At 37.6% G+C, this 19239-nt stretch overlaps 1 protein-coding gene and 1 long non-coding RNA gene across 5 annotated transcripts in view; one reads left to right on the top strand and one right to left on the bottom strand.

The window, feature by feature from the left end:
* Gm36177 overlaps positions 1 to 19239 on the bottom strand; it is a 164136-nt gene that overhangs the window by 49745 nt on the left and 95152 nt on the right. The gene's annotated exons all lie outside the window — the stretch shown is intronic.
* Positions 1 to 19239, top strand: part of Ptprq (protein tyrosine phosphatase, receptor type, Q) — a 205736-nt gene that overhangs the window by 110440 nt on the left and 76057 nt on the right. For all 4 annotated transcript variants that reach the window (NM_001081432.2, NM_001370987.1, XM_017313938.2 and 1 more), the window contains 2 exons: positions 1206 to 1529; positions 18599 to 18720. In NM_001081432.2, coding sequence (NP_001074901.1) covers positions 1206 to 1529; positions 18599 to 18720 — 446 coding nt within the window. The remainder of the gene's footprint in view (positions 1 to 1205; positions 1530 to 18598; positions 18721 to 19239) is intronic.

Below are 19239 nucleotides of genomic sequence, written 5' to 3'. Positions count from 1 at the left end.
GTGCATGTGAAGACCAGGAGAGGGTGCCATGTCTCCTGGAACTGAATGCAAAGAAAGTAGTAAGCAGCCCTGTGGGGTGCTGGGAAGAAAGTCAGGGACTTCCATGGGTATAGCATGTTCTTTTAAGCATGGGGTCTTCTCTCCAGCCCCCACCATATTAGTATCTTTATTGTAAATACTTTTCTTTAATGTAAATTGCACTGAGAAAAGATCTAAGTCTGTTTATTAGTTTTGGTACCTGACATATGATCCAAAGTAGTAGTGGTCTTTACATATTAATCAAATATTTTACTAATTTAACATATTTAGTAATGAGCAGGTTGCTTGAACATTTTTGAACTTTACTTTTAAGTTGAATAGTGTCATAATGTTCATGAGCCATGCAATTTTGAAATATCATTATCAATCTTTTTATGTCCTCTTTATAAAGGTACTGAGGTTATACATGGGCAGGCACACTTGAGAACAATTCCAGGACTATTCAACATATTGATCTTTCATAGTTTTAACTATAATTTGCTCTTATTACTTTCCAATAAATTTCCTTAAAAACATGATTCCCTCACAGTGGGTTTAGAGACTGATTGTTCCCAGTTAGGAAACTAAAGGGTTGTAAGGGCTCTTAGTAAGAACACACAGTTGTGACAATCTATTGCTACTTTACTCCATACATTAATGCCACTGTGTTGGATAGCATTACAGAAAGTGTCAGTACGTGATATAAATCACGTTCAATTAATTATATAAATTCATTATGTAAGCCTGTCTATTCAAAACAGTTTCTCATTAAAGCTTACACTATAAAGAATGTGCTTATTGCTTTCTAGATACTTAAGTAAATAAATACATAATCTTTCTTAGGAACTGAACCATAAATATAAAATAGAGGCCATATCTAGGGAAATTCTAAGAATGATGTGAGCACATGATTGTCGTTGTATCAGTAAAAATTTTCTATGCAAAGCTAGAGTACTTTCCTATAAACCATTTCAGAGTGGGTTGGCAAGTCGAGTTAGAAATGAAATTTAATCAAAATACTTGTCCTTTTCCTTTTTGAAATAATGGACCCCAAAGCATCAACCTGAGATCCGGCTGTTAACCATGAAGACAATGATCTCAGTGCTGTCCTCACGGGACTGGTCATCACATGACTGAACGCCATAGCTTGCATTGTAATGTCTGTAATCTTTCCCTTTACTTTTTAGTTCCCAGTGTTCCCACGAATACAGCATTTTCTAATGTCCAGTCAACTAGTGTAACACTAAGATGGATAAAACCTGATACTATCCTTGGATACTTCCAAAATTACAAGATAACTACTCAGCTTCGTGCTCAGAAGTGCAGAGAATGGGAGCCTGAGGAATGTGTTGAACATCAGGAAGTTCAATACCTCTATGAAGCAAACCAAACAGAAGACACCGTGCGTGGATTAAAGAAGTTTCAATGGTACAGATTCCAAGTGGCTGCTAGCACCAACGCTGGGTACGGCAATGCCTCCAGCTGGATTTCCACACAAACGCTGCCTGGCCGTGAGTATTGTCCTGACATCTATTCACACTGCTTTCTGTTAGGCTATCTCCATGTCAGCCATTTCTATTTATTCCACTGTGTACAAAATTAGCAAAGGTGAAAATAAGTTAGTATGAAAATGAACTTAGGCAATAACACCTGTATTTTTTACTTAAATAAAAATGGATGGAAATGTAAATTTCAGTGATTATTAGGGATTTTTTTTGTAACTCCAAGAACTCTGTCTACATCTTAGAGTCTTAGATAGCAACAAAGAATTATGGGGACACTCTCTTGTGGAATACAATTAAGCTATATTGCTAGATATACATTCCCCTCAATTTATGTACACACACACATTCACTTCACAGATATTGGCCTTTTTGTTTTTAAGTAGAATTTTCAAAATTATTTATTATGTTCAGCCACACACAAACATACATAATATGTACACTGTCTTTATGATAACCCTAATGGATCTGGGTTTCAGGGGAAAATAACCATAAAGTGTCTGATACCTACCTTAAGATATGGAAAAGTAAATATAAGAATACAGAGAAGCATAATCTCTCACAAGAATTATATTTCAGGACTTTTATACTCAGGGAAAAGTTCTTAAAATGCTATTTTTTAATTGTTGGGTATACATAAATATTGCTCCATGAACTTAAGTTTCATATTTTAAAATACCTGGCCATACTTAAGTAAATAATTTTTTCATTATTTATCATGAATCCTATCTTCATAGAAATGTGTAGATTTCTATGAAATATATGAAATGTATGATTTACAAGTCAAATTCTGAATGCCAGATTTACAGAGATGTTCTCTGAAAAGCCATCTTTGTCCCACTCCCAGCACTTTAGAGTAGATGTAGCTGCCTGAACCAACACTACTCAATGAAATTTGCCTTTTGTCTTAATTACTTTATACACAATAACAAAATTCCTGATCAAAGCAACTTAAGGAAAAAGAGACTTATTTTTGTTTATGGTTCCAGAGAGATATACTCAATATCAGGGGGAAGGCATGGTGGCAGACATTGGTGTCCACCAATAACTGGACATTGTAGTCTCAGTCATGAGGCAGAGCAGGAACTGGATGTAGGCCAGGCTATAAAACCTCAAGACTGGTCCTCCAATGATGTACTTCCCCCATCCCCCGAAAACCTCCTTCTAACAAAGGTTCCACAACCTTCTTAAGTACCAGCCGCTGAACTGACATATTCAAACATGAACCTCTCAGGAACATTTTATATTAAAACACAACACCCTCTGAATACAGAATTTATAGTGTTATCTTCCTTCTTGATTTAGGCTCTTACTCAAAGATGCCTTTCAAATTAAAATGAAATTTTCCTGAAGGAATTTTGTTATTAGCAGGCAGGCAGGTAGACAGACAGAAACACACACACACACACACACACACACACACACACACGACTTTTAGTAACAAGTAGATTCAGTTGCAGGCCTTTACAGATAATAGAATAAGCTTTTATCTAGAGTCTTTGTCCGAGCTCCTGAATGTATCTCTTGTTACAGTTCCCTGGTGTGCCTGGCGTCATTTTTTGTCATAGTGATTAACAAATGCTGTTTAGTGTAACTCTACACTTGACGTAGAATCCCCAAACTCAGCTTTCAGCACATTGCTTATCCAAGTCCTTTGGCTTCTGTTTCTGGAAGATTTTCCACTTTAAGTTTTTTATTTTTTTCCTGACCTTTCTGTCCATCCTTTCTTAGTCTCTCTTGCTTATTTTTTATGCTGTTTTATTAATTCTAAATGTTGTAATACCCAGAAATTCATACTTTTTTTTCTTTAATATGACATAGTTTCCAGAAGCTCTTAGCTTTGCCTTCTTATGTCCTATGGCTTTAACTTACATATTGATTATCTTCAAACCTCTATTTAGAGTCCCAAAAGCTCCCAGGTTCTACAGATCAGTATATTTACACCACTGATTGCATTAGGCCAGTATGTGTGATAAAGCTCTCCCAATAAGTATAATCAAAACACCAATCTCCCCATACTCTTCTTTCTTACCTTAGAATATACCATTATTGATTTGCTAGCAGAAAATGAAAATCCAGATAGTGTTCTTTTCTCCTGACAACTGCCTGTAATTAATTTCAACTAAGAGCATTAACTTGACTGACCTCTTGCGCTATGTGACCGACTATTTAATCTTAACATAGGTGACTTGTAACCACTCTTCCTTACCGTTCCTTCCCACTCATAGTATAGTATTTTTACTGCTAATCCTCCCTGTTCTTTTAGGATGAAATGCTATACTTTGCCTTTTGTAGCATGAACAGAAAGAAATACTTATATTAGCCTTTGGCCTAATGATTTCTGTATAGAATTATTTAGTACAACTCAACTAAAAGCTGCTGTGTAGATTTTTATAGCACCATATTACAGTGAATAAAAATTAGCTAGTTATTTTAAAACTATCACTTGTTGATTCATCCTATATCTTTATATTTCTGGGATGATTTCTGATAACAGCAGACACTTTATAGGCATTTCCCAACTAAATGAAAGTTGACTGAATAAACTATAAAGAAAAGGAGTTATTTTCCAATGCAGGCCATAGTATGCCAGAGCTAAAACACACACTCAAAAGATAATGAGAAACATGGCAATAAATTAGATCCAGTTAACAATAAGTCAACAATAATAATTATTTTAAATTCTGTGATTTGAGAACAAATTCCTATTATTTTTTATTTAATTTTTTTGAGATTTTTTTTTACATCAGCACGCTATTTACATCATTTCTACCTTTCCTTCTCTCTCCAACTCCTCGAGGGTCCTGTCTGACTGCCGTTCAAATTCATGACCTCTCCTTCCATAATTATTTTTACATACACAGTACTAATACATACACACACACACACACACACACACACACACACTGACTCTGTTTACTGTTATTACGTATATGTGTTCAGGGTTGATCACTTGGGATTAGATATCCTACTAAAAAGCTTATCTCTGGAGAAGACTGATTTTCTCTTTCTCTTCGAGCAGCCATTAATTGCCTATAGCTCTTCATTTAGAGGTGACATCTAAAGAAATTTCCCTGTCTTCGTTGGCATACCAACTGGTTGTCTTTATGGAAGTCTTTCTTAGGAAACCATAAGAAATTTTATTGCTCTAGCTTTCCTATCATATCTACAAGACTATTTCATGGAAGAATCTTGGTCCTCTTGTTCTTACAATCTATCCAAATGCTCTCATATGTTGTTCCCTGATCCTTAGGTATAGGCTTGCATTATAAATTTAACTAAGTGAGGTGGGTTACATATTCTTGGCATTTTGGCCAGTTGTGGCTCTTGTAGTAATCTCCATCTGCTGCAAAAAGAAACTTCTTGGCTGAGAGGAGAAGCAGATATAAGAAGAGGTATCCAGAATACTGTTAGGAATTCTTTTGGTTTAAAAAAAATGGCAAGAGTAGGTTTTCCTCTCAGGTCTCTGATCCATCAGAGTAAAACTAAAAGCATAAAAAAATTGACATATAGTTATAAAAGGTGAAGCTCTGTATGTAAGGTGCTTCAGCTGATAGGAGTAGGAAAGCTCACCAATTATGTTTTGATAGAAAATGGGGCATTCAACTCAAAAATCAACTTAAAAACCCAGAAACTGTATGTTATTGGAAAGAGTACTACAACGATTCAAGTTGGCTGATACAAGATAGCTGAATGATAGGAATAGTGGAAAATTAGCAGAGGATATGCATTATCTAAAGCAGCTAAGTTTCCTCTGGCGCAGCTACTAGGTCCTCTGATGTTTGGTTAAAACAGCCAAGTTCAATCATTTTAAGTGAGAATGCATAGGCTTTTACCTACAGCTAATTTTTAGAACTTAATATATGTCATTTGGTTGTGTATCCCAAACACGTCATATCTGGCCTGGTCAGTGGCAACTTTGGGTTAGAATATGCCTGTCTCTGACTGTCTTCTGCTATGAAGGGTTGCATCCTGCATCCTGTGAGCAACTTGCTCATGAAATGCCTGCTTCTACCTGCTCACAGGGTCAGGAAGTAGACCTCCCAAATGTACTGAATCTCTCAGAGGCACTTGGGGGGGGGCTGTAGAATTTATTTAATTAGAACAGAAAATATATCACATCAATTCGGAATGTGAGAAATAGCACTAGAAAGTTGGATTCTTAACATTCCTTCTGCTTATGAGTTTCTAGATGAATGCTATTATTCCTTATACCACTTATTGTCACTCCCACCTGTTAACTATTATTCCTCATACCACTTATTGTCACTCCTACCTGTTAACTATTATTCCTCATACCACTTATTGTCACTCCTACCTGTTAAGACTTTATCACCATATTAAGTTTGCAGAACCATATCCAAAAAATAACATTCAGTTTGAGTAAGGGTGTGTATATATATATATATATGTACACACACACACACACACACACATATGTGTGTGTGTGTGTATAATATCACACATGTATATGATATATATCATATATAGTATAGAAAACAAAACCATACCATGCATTATATTTTTAGCACATATACATCTTTGTTACATGTATCATATATACATGAAATAACATAAAAATAAAAAACATTAGCACAGTCGGATAAAAATCTTAAGGAATAGTTATATTTTAAGTAGTGAATTAAATCAAGTTTGGGAATAGATAAATTTTGTCTATTATCATTTATATACCAAAAGTTATATATGTATGTGTATTTCAGCTTTGTGAAAATATATTATGCTCTTAGCACTCATAAAATCTATACCCTTTAAAATGAGGCATCCTTTGTGAATGGGAATAATAATTTTTTTTTTTTTTGGTTTTTTGAGACAGGGTTTCTCTGTATAACCCTGGCTGTCCTGGAACTCACTCTGTAGACCAGGCTGGCCTCAAACTCAGAAATCCGCCTGCTTCTGCCTCCCGAGTGCTGGGAATAAAGGCGTGCACCACCTTATTCTAAGGAATATGACAACTTTTGATCTAATAGAAGAAACAGTTTTAATGATTAATATATTTTAATTTCTGAATTATATATATGTACAGTAAAATAAAATTTATAAATTGTATAAAGCCAAGAAGAACTTGATTTGATTTTATTTTAAAAGACTAAAAGATGCTACATATATCATTGCATATGAATATTCGGTATAATTAATATATGTGTACAGGTACTACATGTATGTTTGCATAGTGAAATAATATTTAAAATGAAAAGGAATTTGAGGTAGACATAGTGGTACAAACCTTTAATCCTAGAACATGAGATGCAAAGGCAGGTGGATCTCCTCTGTGAGTCTAAGTGTAGCCTTTCTACATAGTAAACTCCAGGACAAGCAGTTATACCGAGACCCAGGAAACCAGAAAAAAAACAAACAATAAAATCAAATTATAATGGCCAAACAAAAAATTCCTTTACAGTAGTAAAGTTTTCAGTACTTAAATAATACTTAGATTTCTATATATCAAAAACTAATAAACATTTTATTAAAAAATAACCTGGATAAAAATAATTAACATTTTATATTATCTACAATTGCAAAGTATGGTATGCTGTTTCATGACATAGCTTAAGACCAAGTGTTTTGCTGCTTTATGGTATAACTTGGAAAAAATATTTAACTGAATTCAAGGAAAAGAACCCCCAAGTAACAATATAAAAATCAATGTTTCAAATGGGTGTGTTTTGTTCTGACTAACTGTGGTAGCTATTGATCCAACATCTCACTAACACTTGGAGGTCTGGAGAAAGAGTTAGTGCTCGGTGGTTAGTCTGAAATTATATCGTTCAGAATCTGAATAACAAAAAATGTCAAAATATTCATCGCAAGTGTGAAGCTTGTTCATATCATAAGAAAATGTTATTATTGACTCTCTCTGGGCTCATAAAGAAGAACAGGGCAGAAGCTCTCTGGAGCTGAGTTAGAATGCAAGTTGAGAGCTAAACTATCTTACTTTCTGAATGGGAATCTACAAATCTAAACCAGCGTGAACCAAGGAAACCATACCCAGCCAATTCAACCTAAGGTTTCTCTCTCCCTTGTACCTAGATCCCTAATCGAAGCAAACATGTTTTTTCCTTAAACCATCTCTACAGTAATAACATCTCTATTTCATCCTGTGCATATATACGCACAAAGCACACAATTACAAGGCAGAGATATTTAGCTTTAAACATTAGCTTGTAGTTTATTCTATCTGTCCCTTTTCTCCTCTTAATTATCCCTATCCTAAATTTGAGTTGTGGAACGAGAGAATATAGCATACAAATATGTTAAATCTTTGTGCTCTTCAATAGGCATTCGTTATATTAAGGAAATATTCAACGTTAAAGAAGTGTGGGTGTGAAATCAGTATGGATTGAAAACGGGAATCGCATAATGTGTATCTCCTATAGACCACCAGGACAGAGAGACTGTAAGGACGGAAAATTCCTGGGGTAGCGCTTAGGTTGTGAAAACCACAGGATACCATACTCATGAGGAATTTTAACTACCCAAACATCTGTGAGGTTAAAACAATTCAACAAAACATGCCTCATCAAAGAAGTTTCTAAGGAATGTAACTTTACAAACTCAGAAGAAGAGAAGACAAGGAGAGGGTGGAGCACACCTTCACGTGGTGGAAACAAATTGTGAATGGCGTGGCGTGCATTTACTTTCCTGAAGCTAAGTTGTAAAATATACTTGCAAGCCATGTTATGGCAACACAAGTAGGAAGACACAATGTCCCACTACTAATCTTTTCCTCCTTTTTGTTTCCTGCTTCAACATATTCAACAACTAATTATCTAGTTGCTGCACACAGCAACCTAGGAGTCTTTCTCAATTCACATTTTTGGCTAGCCTCATTCTCTGTGTGTCATTACTGAGACCAGTGGACTTTCTTGCTTAAATCTTTCTTGTCTTTGTATTTAAATTTCTTTAGTGAAGCCTCTAAGAACATTCTTCATATCCCTCTTCTAGATCAGTACAAAAGACACTTGAATGTCTGACCTGTTTTCTAATTTTAACCACACCACTTCGATGCCAAAATAGTTTTGTTTGCCTATATGTAAAACTTATTTGCCTATCTGTAAAACTTATCTTTCAATAATTACAGTACCATTCATGCTTCATGCCCCTCAGTTTTATGCCCTCTCTCCTTCCCTCCCTCCTCTCTCTGTAAACACAACAAAACAAACAAAAAACAAAGAATAAGAATTCAAAACAAACAGATGCTTAAAAACAAAAGGCACATTTTGTGCTGGCCAAGTACTTCCGGGAATAGCGCCTGCCCTGGAGTATACTTGGTATACCAGTAAGACTCCATTAGAGAAAACCGATTTTCCTTCTAGCAAGTATAAACTGTAAATAGCTTCTTGGTTAAGGGTGGGACTTTGTATAAACTCCCCCTTCCCCTTGCTGAGACGCTTTTGTGGTTTGAACATGTGCACGTGAACAAGACGTGCATTCTCTCCCAGACTGAGTCCATATGTGCATTGACCCTCTTGTGTCTAGACAGAACAGCATCCACCTCTGACTCTTAAAATCTTTTGGGTTCCTCTGAGCTTTGAGGTGAAGGGTTTGGTCTCACTTGGGACTGAGTCCCCCAGAGTCTCTCAATCTCTGCACACTGTCCACTTGTAGGTATGTGCTAACTCCTGTCTATGGCAAGAAGGTTCTCTAGTTAGAGTTGAGTGGTGCCCTGATCTATGGATATAGTATTATGCTGCTAAAAGTCATTTTATCGCTATGATCCTTTGGCTGAATAATAGTGATTTTCCTTTAGCACCCCTGAGTTAGATAGTCTCAGGTTCTTTACCACTTTAGCAGTGTCCTGCATGGGTTCCATCTTATGGACTGGGCCTTAAATAAAATGAAGACATGATTGGTTACTTATAGAACATTTGAGCAATTATTGTATCAGTATATCTTATGGGCTAGTCTATGTTATAAGCTGCAGGGTTTATAGCTGGGTGATATATTATTTTTCTTAGGATAGCTGGGTAACTGAAATGAAAGCTATATGTTCCCTTATTGTTCAGAACAAAAACAGCAATCAGGATCTTAAGGCATGGCCGTGGTCATGTAATGTACTGACACAGCCGTAAAGACTGCAGACCTGTACACCCATGTACCCTGTTCATCTGTAGCACTGAGCCTGCAGTCTCCTACCTTTATGGGACTGGAAAAAGCAACTGGGTGAAGCAAAAGTACCAGTAGACAAACAATAGCCTGTACACATGAAATTTCAGCACTTGAGTAGTAAAGGCAGGAGATAATGAGTTTGACCTCAGTCTCCATCTGGATTTCAAAAGAAGCCTGAAATACACAGGGAGACATTTTCTCAAAACGGAAGGGGGTGGGGGAGAAAGGTGGCACAGTAACAGTATAGAAATAATCAAGAGTAGAATAATGCTAATTATTATTACAGAGAGCACCTGCCAAAATAATAATGGAAAAGAAATACCAGCTAGGTTATAAAATTAATCTACTACAAAACATTCAAATATACTGTCAGAAACAAAAGATCTTTACGGATTATTAAACAATGTTTTCAGAATATAAATAAAAATATTTTAAGAAAATCTCATATGCACGAGCAAATTGCCCACCTGTCTCTACAACATTAAAAATAAAAGTGACATGAAATTATGAGAAATGTTCCCATGTAGAAAGATCTGAATATATTTATCCACATTTTAAACAAATAATCCAGGCATCTCCAATGAAAGAATGGGGCTTTTCTTAACACACATAACCTCAAATTATACCTTGGAAGTGTTTTAAGCCCTTGTTTTAAAGATTTTCTTTGATGATACCCAAATGATTATATTACCCAAATTATGCCTGTGAATGAATGAAGCAAAAGAGCCATGTTAATTTTAGCGCTCATGTTCTAGTCTGCTTACGGTCTTATTTGAATCGTTTGGCATTGCTGATCTGTCTCTTTCCAAGACAGAATGAAATCGGGTACAATTCCTTATGCTTTCATGGAACATGAGACAGGAGGAAGCAATGATGTCAGTAAGATTGCTTCATAGTTTATCCATAACTAAGATAGGTAGACTGTGATGTAGAGCACTCTTTGGAGTGACGGCTGGCTCAGAGGCATGAATCTCTAAGTGGATCACTAACTCCCAGCTCCTGCACAGCTCTCACCCCAGCCTTCCCAGCAGTGGAAAAGAGCTAATCAAGCCACATTCCCATCACTGTTACTATATTACCAAAGGTATGTTGACACTGGAAAGCAATGCTAATTAAACATTTTACAACAAATAACTGTCCTGGGTACGCATTCATGAATGGCACCCTACCCCAGGGTTCTCAATTCATTTAGTTTAAAGGGTGGCATCAGTGGCTATTTGCTTTAGGACTATCATTGGTTGTATAGATGGTGCTAGTCTAGAGCCAGTATTTTGCACAGTAATTTTGTAAATAGATACAATTCTAGAAAAAGATGTATTGTTCTAAATCGTTAGTACAATACCGGAATTTTTTTCATTCACCTGGCAAAGCTAGCATTAGAATAGGGTCTGTTTGTAGTTTGCATTTCTGTCACATCATTTTTTTTGTTAATGGGTCTGAAATGATCACAGATAACCCTTTTAAGAATTAAATGAGGTAATTATATGATAAAGCCTAAAAGTGTGAACATCCATTAATCATGTCTACTGCACTTACTCTATGGTGTGATTTGACAGATTCTTGGGTTCACAGTGCCCACTCTTCATGGTGCTGCCTTATTGTGAATAACTAGACAGCAGAATTAAGGTCTGGAAAATGGTGTGGAATATTCTCTATACTAACAGTGTTATCCTATTCTGACCAAGGAAATCCTGGGCTCAATGGAAAGGCAATGAGTTATCATACACATGGGACCACTGGAAAGAGGCATGTAGTGAGATATTCTTACTGGGCATTACATTGCAATAGTGTGCTATGCTTCTTTTGACACCTCAGATCCTTTAAAATGCAAAGACTACACAGCCAACTAGATTTTCTCTAGTCTGTAGAGCAGCAGTTCTCAACATTCCTCATACTGAGACGCCTCAATACAGTTCCTCATGTTGTGGTGACCCCCAATCATAAAATCATTGTACTGCTACCGTATAACTGTAATTTTGCTGTTATGAACTGTAATGTAAATAGCTGATGTATAGGATACCTTATATATGACCCCTGTGGGTTTAAGACCACTACTTTAGAGACACCTGAAGCACAAATCTAATTCTTCCCTAACGATGTTAGAGGTCGTTAATACCTTTGCAACAGAAAAGCCGTAGATCTTGTCATTTAGAGAGAGTGTGTGTTAGGATGATCCAGCATATCAGATTCTAAACTAGCACAAACTGCCTAGGAGACATTTTTAAATAAAGTTTAAACTGAACTTGAATGAAAATGCGCATATAGAAAATCTAAATTATATTGCACAGAGTTCCAGATTTTCTACCTTGTGAGCTGCTGTCACATCTTATTTTTATTTAATACCTATACTTTTAGGAAATTCATGCATACAGTGATGAACTTAAAACAACAATTGAGCACTTACTATAATGGTTTTAACATTAGTTGAAGGCAACATGCTGTACAAGTCTTTGAATGAGACACAACAGATAGCTTGCTATCAAACACACCAAAACGTATTGGTTCTTAAGGTGGTTCAGGCTTGGGGGGAAGTCAAACTTTTATATTGGCTAGGCAAAATGATGGTCTAGCCAGACTCACCTTTCAGCTAACACACTTAGCACGGAGACACAGATGGATGGGAAAGATGACCCTGACCCACATAAGGCCCGCATTCCTGTGCAAGGATAGAAGCATGACAATCAGGAAATGATGGTTGTTAGTTACAGAAAATGCATTATTGTGAAAACCAGGGGCAAAGTGCTTATGAGAGGAAGTGATTGGATTATGTGGGATGAGACTAAGGATAGATCATGCCTACTGAGTAAATTGCTGTGATTTATAAGACAAAGGCTATAGTGATATCTTGGCCCATTAGTGACTAGATTCATTTCACAAACAATCCTAAATCAGAATGTGACAGTTTACGGGGAGACGAACCACGTCTCCCAAGGATGCTTATAACTTACTGAGCTTTCAAACTGGTCTTGTTTGAGCTCTTCATAGCTTTACCATCCTTGGCTCCCTTTATTTTAGTGTTTAGCATTCCTAATGGTTATTTTGGATTTTCTTTTTATGTGACTACAGTAATAACTTATCACACACTGTAGCGGAAGAAGAAAATAATGCTGGCATACTTTATTAGATATTGTTGACATTTTGATAAATTCCATAAGAAAATTACCTAAAAGCCTGTGGGATATTTGAGTACTTATATAGTTTAAAAAATAATAAAGTAATTAAATTGACTGTGATCAGTATTATAAAGACTGATCTTTCCACATTTTATATATTTCTTTCAAATTTTTTATAAATTAAATAATTATTTTTTTCATTTCTCCAGCATAATATACATTATTATCAATAAATACTATACTCCAGTATTTGTTTATATATATATATATATATATATATATATATATATATATATTTAATTTCATTTAATGGCTTTAATTTAAGAATTCTAATCTTTTATAGCTCTAGTTGATGAAATATACATTTTTTCACAGAAGTAGTTGACACAGGTTACTTTTGTATAAAGCAGACAATTTTGTCATACAACTTACTGAAAAAGCAAGTGTAGTTTAAAATGATTATTTATAATTTGTTTATAATAATGATTATTTCTTGAAAGGATAAACCTACGAAAGAACAACAACTTTAGAGAGTTCAAGAAATGACATTTCAGCACAGATCTCCAAGGGGCTGGATAGATTGCTTTAAAAATATGTTTGATCAGTGTACAGCACATAAAGTATTCAGTTGCCTGGGTGGGCAGATGTGTGATGAGTGATTTCTGAATGTCATGCTTCTCTCTGCTCTGCTTGGGGTAGCTGCCACTCCCTGGAGAGTTCTTTGATTGCTTTCATTAAAGGAATGGCTTCAGAATTGACATTTTACAGTAAGAGATTAAAAAATCAAAACCAGGCCTTTTGCTCCCTTCTGAACAGGCTCACAGATGGACTGGTGAGTCCAGGTCTTTCTCGGAGCAGGCTCTGGATCCAACTTTAGCTGAGACTTAAAGAGGCACACTGTAGACCAAGAAGATATAGATGTATTTTCTTGAAAATATTTCCAAAGTCAAACTAACACCAGTATATAAACATACCCTAAATTATCATCTTTCAGTTAGAAAAGTTTGTAATAATTGCTTATAATGTCAGAGCAATAGTAAGGTGAAGACCTTGTCTGATGGGACACCTGTTTTAAAGTGTCTCTCAGCAGCTCTGGGCTTGGACATATCATAGAGACAAATCATCTAGGTTTTAGAGATTGTCCTTTTCTTTTGCTCTAATTGTTTCATGGGGTAAATAGGACTCAAAGCCTCCTCTCTCCATGAGTGGGATTAAGGTCCCTGTAAAAGACACCTCAGAGAATTTGTCTACTAGCTTGTCCCTGTGCTGTCTAGAATATAAGGACATAACAGTTCAAGTATGAAGTAGGTATCAGGAGCCATAGTCTACAGTGCCCTCTTCTACTTCATGATAATAATCTATGATGTTTGGATTTTTGCCCAGGAGATTCTCAAAAGATTCGAGTAGTACCCTTGAAGACTCTGAATCTTCAGGCCCACATTTCCTCATTCACTTTCAATGTATAATCAGGTTATATTTTGCATTTCGATGCTATTATTAAAGTGCGTCAGTATATTCATGGACTAAATTTTCCACCCAAAATTCACCATATGTCTCTTACTGTTATGCCTAGGTTAAAAAACTAATAAAGATTACATATTTATTTACTCCAAATTGTTCTAGAGGATGAAAAGTGAAAGAGGATGAAATGTTTGGTCATCTGTTGAGGGCTGCATTCCCTGGAGAGGAGAAACGTTCCATCTTCACAAGATGGAAGGCTGAAGGGCAGATTAATTGAATGCTCTGTGAAGTTTCTTGTATATGATCCTTAAACCCACTCATGATATGAGGATCTCTCATGACCTCACATCATCTCTTAAATGCTATGCTTCTTAGTACCATAACTTGGCGATGTTTTGAAATCGAAATTTTTAAAGGAGCACACTCAATAACATAGCAATGCCATATGTACCTATCTGGGTCTCTTCATAGCATGCTATTCACTTGTATCCCACACACCTGCCTTATTGATGGTATCTCGGTGTATCAGGAGGTATCTAATTGTTGAAGTCATTGTCCCAGAGCCTGTGAAATCCAACATCATGGCACCAGCCAATTTTATTGTGTTAATAGTGGCTTGAGTTGATTCATAGAGAGCATTTGCTTCTCTCTCAGAGACCTGAGTTTGCTGAACAAATGCTCCTCCCCTCAGTTGTACCATCCTGTTATTTAAAACATTGAACTCAAATTCTTCCGTGTAGGGATCAAGTACTCTATAAGTAGACCTCAAAGTTTCTCTTCAGGAATTATTTCTGCTATTTAATTTCATGAATACTGCTCTTCCTGTGGCAGTTCCATTTCCTGAATTTAGAGATTCCGGATCCTTTCTGTACTGCACGGTTCCCTGGCAGCCCAGCAGGCATTAAGGGCTCATTTCCAGTGTGATATATCTGTAGCCTTTGCAGAGAAATCCTAACCAGCAGTACCTTGGTGTTTTGATATACATGAATGAGAAGAACAGTAAATCATATTTAACGTGCTGGCTAGTTTTATGTCAGCTTGATACAGGCTGAAGTAATCTGAGAGGATGGAATCTTAATTAAGAAGATGCCTCCATAAGTTACTACTGTAGAACATTTTCTAAATTAATCATTGGTGCTGTCATCTCTGCACCGGTGGTCCTGGGTTCTGTAAGAAATCAAGCAGAGTAAGCTTTGTGGAGCAATCCAGTAAGCAGCACCCCTCCATGGCCTTTGCATCAGCTCCTTCTTCCAGGTCCCTGGCTTGTTTGAACTCCTGTCCTGACTTCCTACAATAACAAACAGCAATATCGAAGTGGAAGCCAAATAAGTTATTTCCTCCCTAAGCTACTTTGGTCATGTATTTCAACACAGAGATAAAAACCCTAAGACAGAAGTGGATGCTCATAGTCATCTATAAGATGGAACACAGGGCCCCCAATGGAGGAGCTAGAGAAAGCACCCAAGGAGCTGAAGGGGTCTGCAACCCTATAGGTGGAACAACAATATGAACTAACCAGTACCCCCAGAGCTCGTATCTCTAGCTGCATATGTAGCAGAAGATGGCCTAGTCAGCCATCACTGGGAAGAGAGGCCCCTTGTTATTGCAAACTTTATGTGCCCCAGTATAGGGGAATGCCAGGGCCAAGAAGTGGGAGTGGGTCAGTAGGGGAGCAGGGCGGGGGGAGGGTATAGGGAACTTTCGGGATAGCATTTGAAATGAATATAAAGAAAATATCTTAAAAAAAAAAAAAGAAACCCTAAGACATTTAACAGTGAAAAGGGATGCATAAAATAACACATAGGAAGTTAAGCACGTTCATATAGAAATCCAATTCTGTTTCTATAGACTTATTTGTGTCCATTGTTGCTTGGTTATGGCTCCTGAACATAGAAGTCTCACTAACCGTGTCCTTCTGAGTTTAAACCCTCCTTATCACCCATGGCCTAGCTGTGGCCCTACCTTCTATGAAGCTTTACCTCAGCTGCTAGTTCCACTTACATTACCAACTTTACCTTTGCTCCCTCCTGCTAGAGGGTTTGTATTTTCTAGTTAACCTTGGCATCAACTCTGTTCTTCATCACATCTCACTAATCGACACCATAGTATCAGCCCCTAGAACACACACACACACACACACACACACACACACACACACACACAAAATGCTATCAAGTATAGGCATTTTTGTGAAACCGAAGTCAAATGCATCACCATTCAAACAAGATTGTACAGCTTGTTATGTTGGACAGCGGGCATGGGGGAATAAGGAGAAAACCTGTGTTTGGTATTACCAGAGTTCTGGTGCTCTAGGCAGGTGGACACGGAGGACTGCGGAGGGCTCTCCATGTGGCCCCGAGTGGGTGTCTGGCTGTGTGAAGCTACAGACCCAGTCCTTGGGGACGGGGGGGGGGGGTGTTGCACAGGGGGCAGTCCGAGGTCTCTGGGCCTCACGAAGGCCAGAGATAACAGGTTCTCAGTCTCAGACATCCCAGAAGTCACTGTATGTTGAGGAAGAGCTGCGATCAAAGTGAGGACCCTTTGGGCGGCTTGGCCAGCCTCAGGTGGAAGGGAGAAGGCAGGGGAAAGGGGCGCTGGGTGGTTCCTGCGTGGCTGGAGCACAGGAAGGCCTTCCGGAGGGAGGTTAGACACAGCTCTTTAGGGAAAGCCTATTCCATGGCAAGCATGGTGGACTTTGATGAGCAGAGACAGTCTATGGTTTTATCGCTTTATTGTAGAAAGGCAGAGAGCCGGCCATGGCTACATGGAGGGGGTGGGGGGGGGGGTGGGGAAGAGAGGGAGAGGAGAGCTAGAGATGAGAGTAAGAAAGGTGAGAGCTTAAGAGAGCGAGGAGGAACCAAGCAGCTCTGTTTATAGTGGGCTGGGCTACCTTGATGTTGGCAGGTAGCTGTGGGGAGGAGCATACCTGGCTATTGTAAGGTAACTATGGGGGTGGAGTCTAGCTAGAATGCCAGGAGCTTGGAGTGTTGTCTGTGTAACTTATAGTCACAGAATTATGGAGTTGGGAGCTCTGTGGTGTCAGGCACCACCTGTCTCTGGTAACGTGGCTCAATGTTCCGTCCCTTGTAGTGTTTTCTACTGGGGCTCCAGAGCAAGACAAGCCCAAACAAAATAAGCTGCCTTTCACAGTCCCACATTGTCACTCTCTGTACTGGCTAGATTTGTGTCAACTTGACACAGCTGGAGTTATCACAGAGAAAGGTGCTTCAGTTGTGGAAATGCCTCCATGAGATCCAACTGTAAGGCATTTTCTCAATTTAGTGATCAAGGGGGAAAGGCCCCTTGTGGGTGGGACCATCTCTGGGCTGGTAGTCTTGGTACTATAAGAGAGCAGGCTGAGCAAGCCAGGGGAAGCCAGTAAAGAGCATCCCTCCATGGCTTCTGCATCAGCTCCTGCTTTCTGACCTGCTTGAGTTCCAGTCCTGACCTCCTTTGGTGATGAACAGCAGTATGGAAGTATAAGCCTAATAAACCCTTTCCTCCTCAACTTGCTTCTTGGTCACGATGTTTGTGCAGAAATAGAAACCCTGACTAAGACACTCTCCATAGATTAGAAATTATTTAAGGAAAGTGATGTCTCATGCTCATTTTATATCTTCTCAGAGTGGATATGGTAGGACACGGTCAGTAATGATTGCTATTTTGGATTTAAACATTTAAATTGGGACAATTGACCCGAATCTCTGGGTCTGGCAGTAATGCTACATTCATCCCATGCCAAAGGCTCCTCAGTATTCTTCTCACCCTTCTGATTCCAGTTGTTTCACAAACTGAACACACTCAGGACTCATTTCAATACATTTTCTAAATTAGGATGGCTCATGAATATAACAGAGGTTCATGTGTCTAGTAAAGACCAGAGTGACTGCATACCTGTATCTCATTCTACCTCTCGATGAAAACACAAAATGAATGCAGTTTGCATTCCCATGGCGAGATTTTAAACAACGTTAGCATTTTATAATAGTTACCATCTATGATTTTTGCCTCTTTCAATGGTTAACTGTCCCTGTAAGATTCTTCTTAAAGCAGCTGTGTCAAGTGATTTACTTTAAAATAAGACAGTTATTTAGGCAAATGATATAATTGTGATAATGCTTTATTTTAGAAATGTTAGGTCAAATTTAAATATCATGTGTTATGATTTTAATTAATTAATTGTATGTGGAAGTCATTTGGGTATAGCAACTAGTTTTTTTTTTTTTTAAATCCAGTCTTAAGATTAACTTTCAGTGCGTTTATGATCTGTAAATGAATGAAAAATTAATTCATGTGACTATCCATATTTCATGGTCCTTCCTTTTATACTGTATTGAGTACTAATGTGGCAGAGTAATTGATTTCTTATTGTTGTAGCTCCCGACGGTCCTCCTGAAAATGTTCGCGTGGTTGCGACATCCCCCTTTGGTATCAATATCAGCTGGAATGAACCTGCCATCATAACTGGACCAACCTTCTACCTGATTGATGTCAAATCGGTAAGGCATGCCTTACCTACTCTGAAGTATAGCATAAATCACACTGTAAATCACAGTTCCTGATTCCGATTATTTACACAGACTCTAATTTTATAGCCTGATTCTTAGACCTTAGATAGATTGTTCAGCTTGGGCTGTTGACCATATCCTTACTAACTTCTCGACAACAGTATCCTTAATCCAGTGCTTGCTGCATTTATTCTGGGGCCAAAGGTGACATGTATATTGGAAAGCTGACACATTTGATTAAAATTACAGTAGAAGGGTCTTTTAGCATAGAATGAGAAAGAAGAGGCATCCAGGAAGAAGTATCCCAGATAAGGTCAAAAGAGTCAAATTTCGAAAAATTTTCAGAGAGCGTGACGGGGAAATGAGAAGAGAAATATCAAAGAATAGTGATCTTTTCTTTTCTTTTCTTTTCTTTTCCTTTCCTTTCCTTTCCTTTCCTTTCCTTTCCTTTCCTTTCCTTTCCTTTTCTTTTTGTTTTTTAACACTAATCCCATAGGATCACTACACAGT

This window comes from Mus musculus, chromosome 10 (assembly GCF_000001635.26).
Source record: "Mus musculus strain C57BL/6J chromosome 10, GRCm38.p6 C57BL/6J".
Taxonomy (NCBI): Eukaryota; Metazoa; Chordata; class Mammalia; order Rodentia; family Muridae; genus Mus; species Mus musculus.
This window is presented reverse-complemented; position numbering and strand designations above follow the sequence as displayed.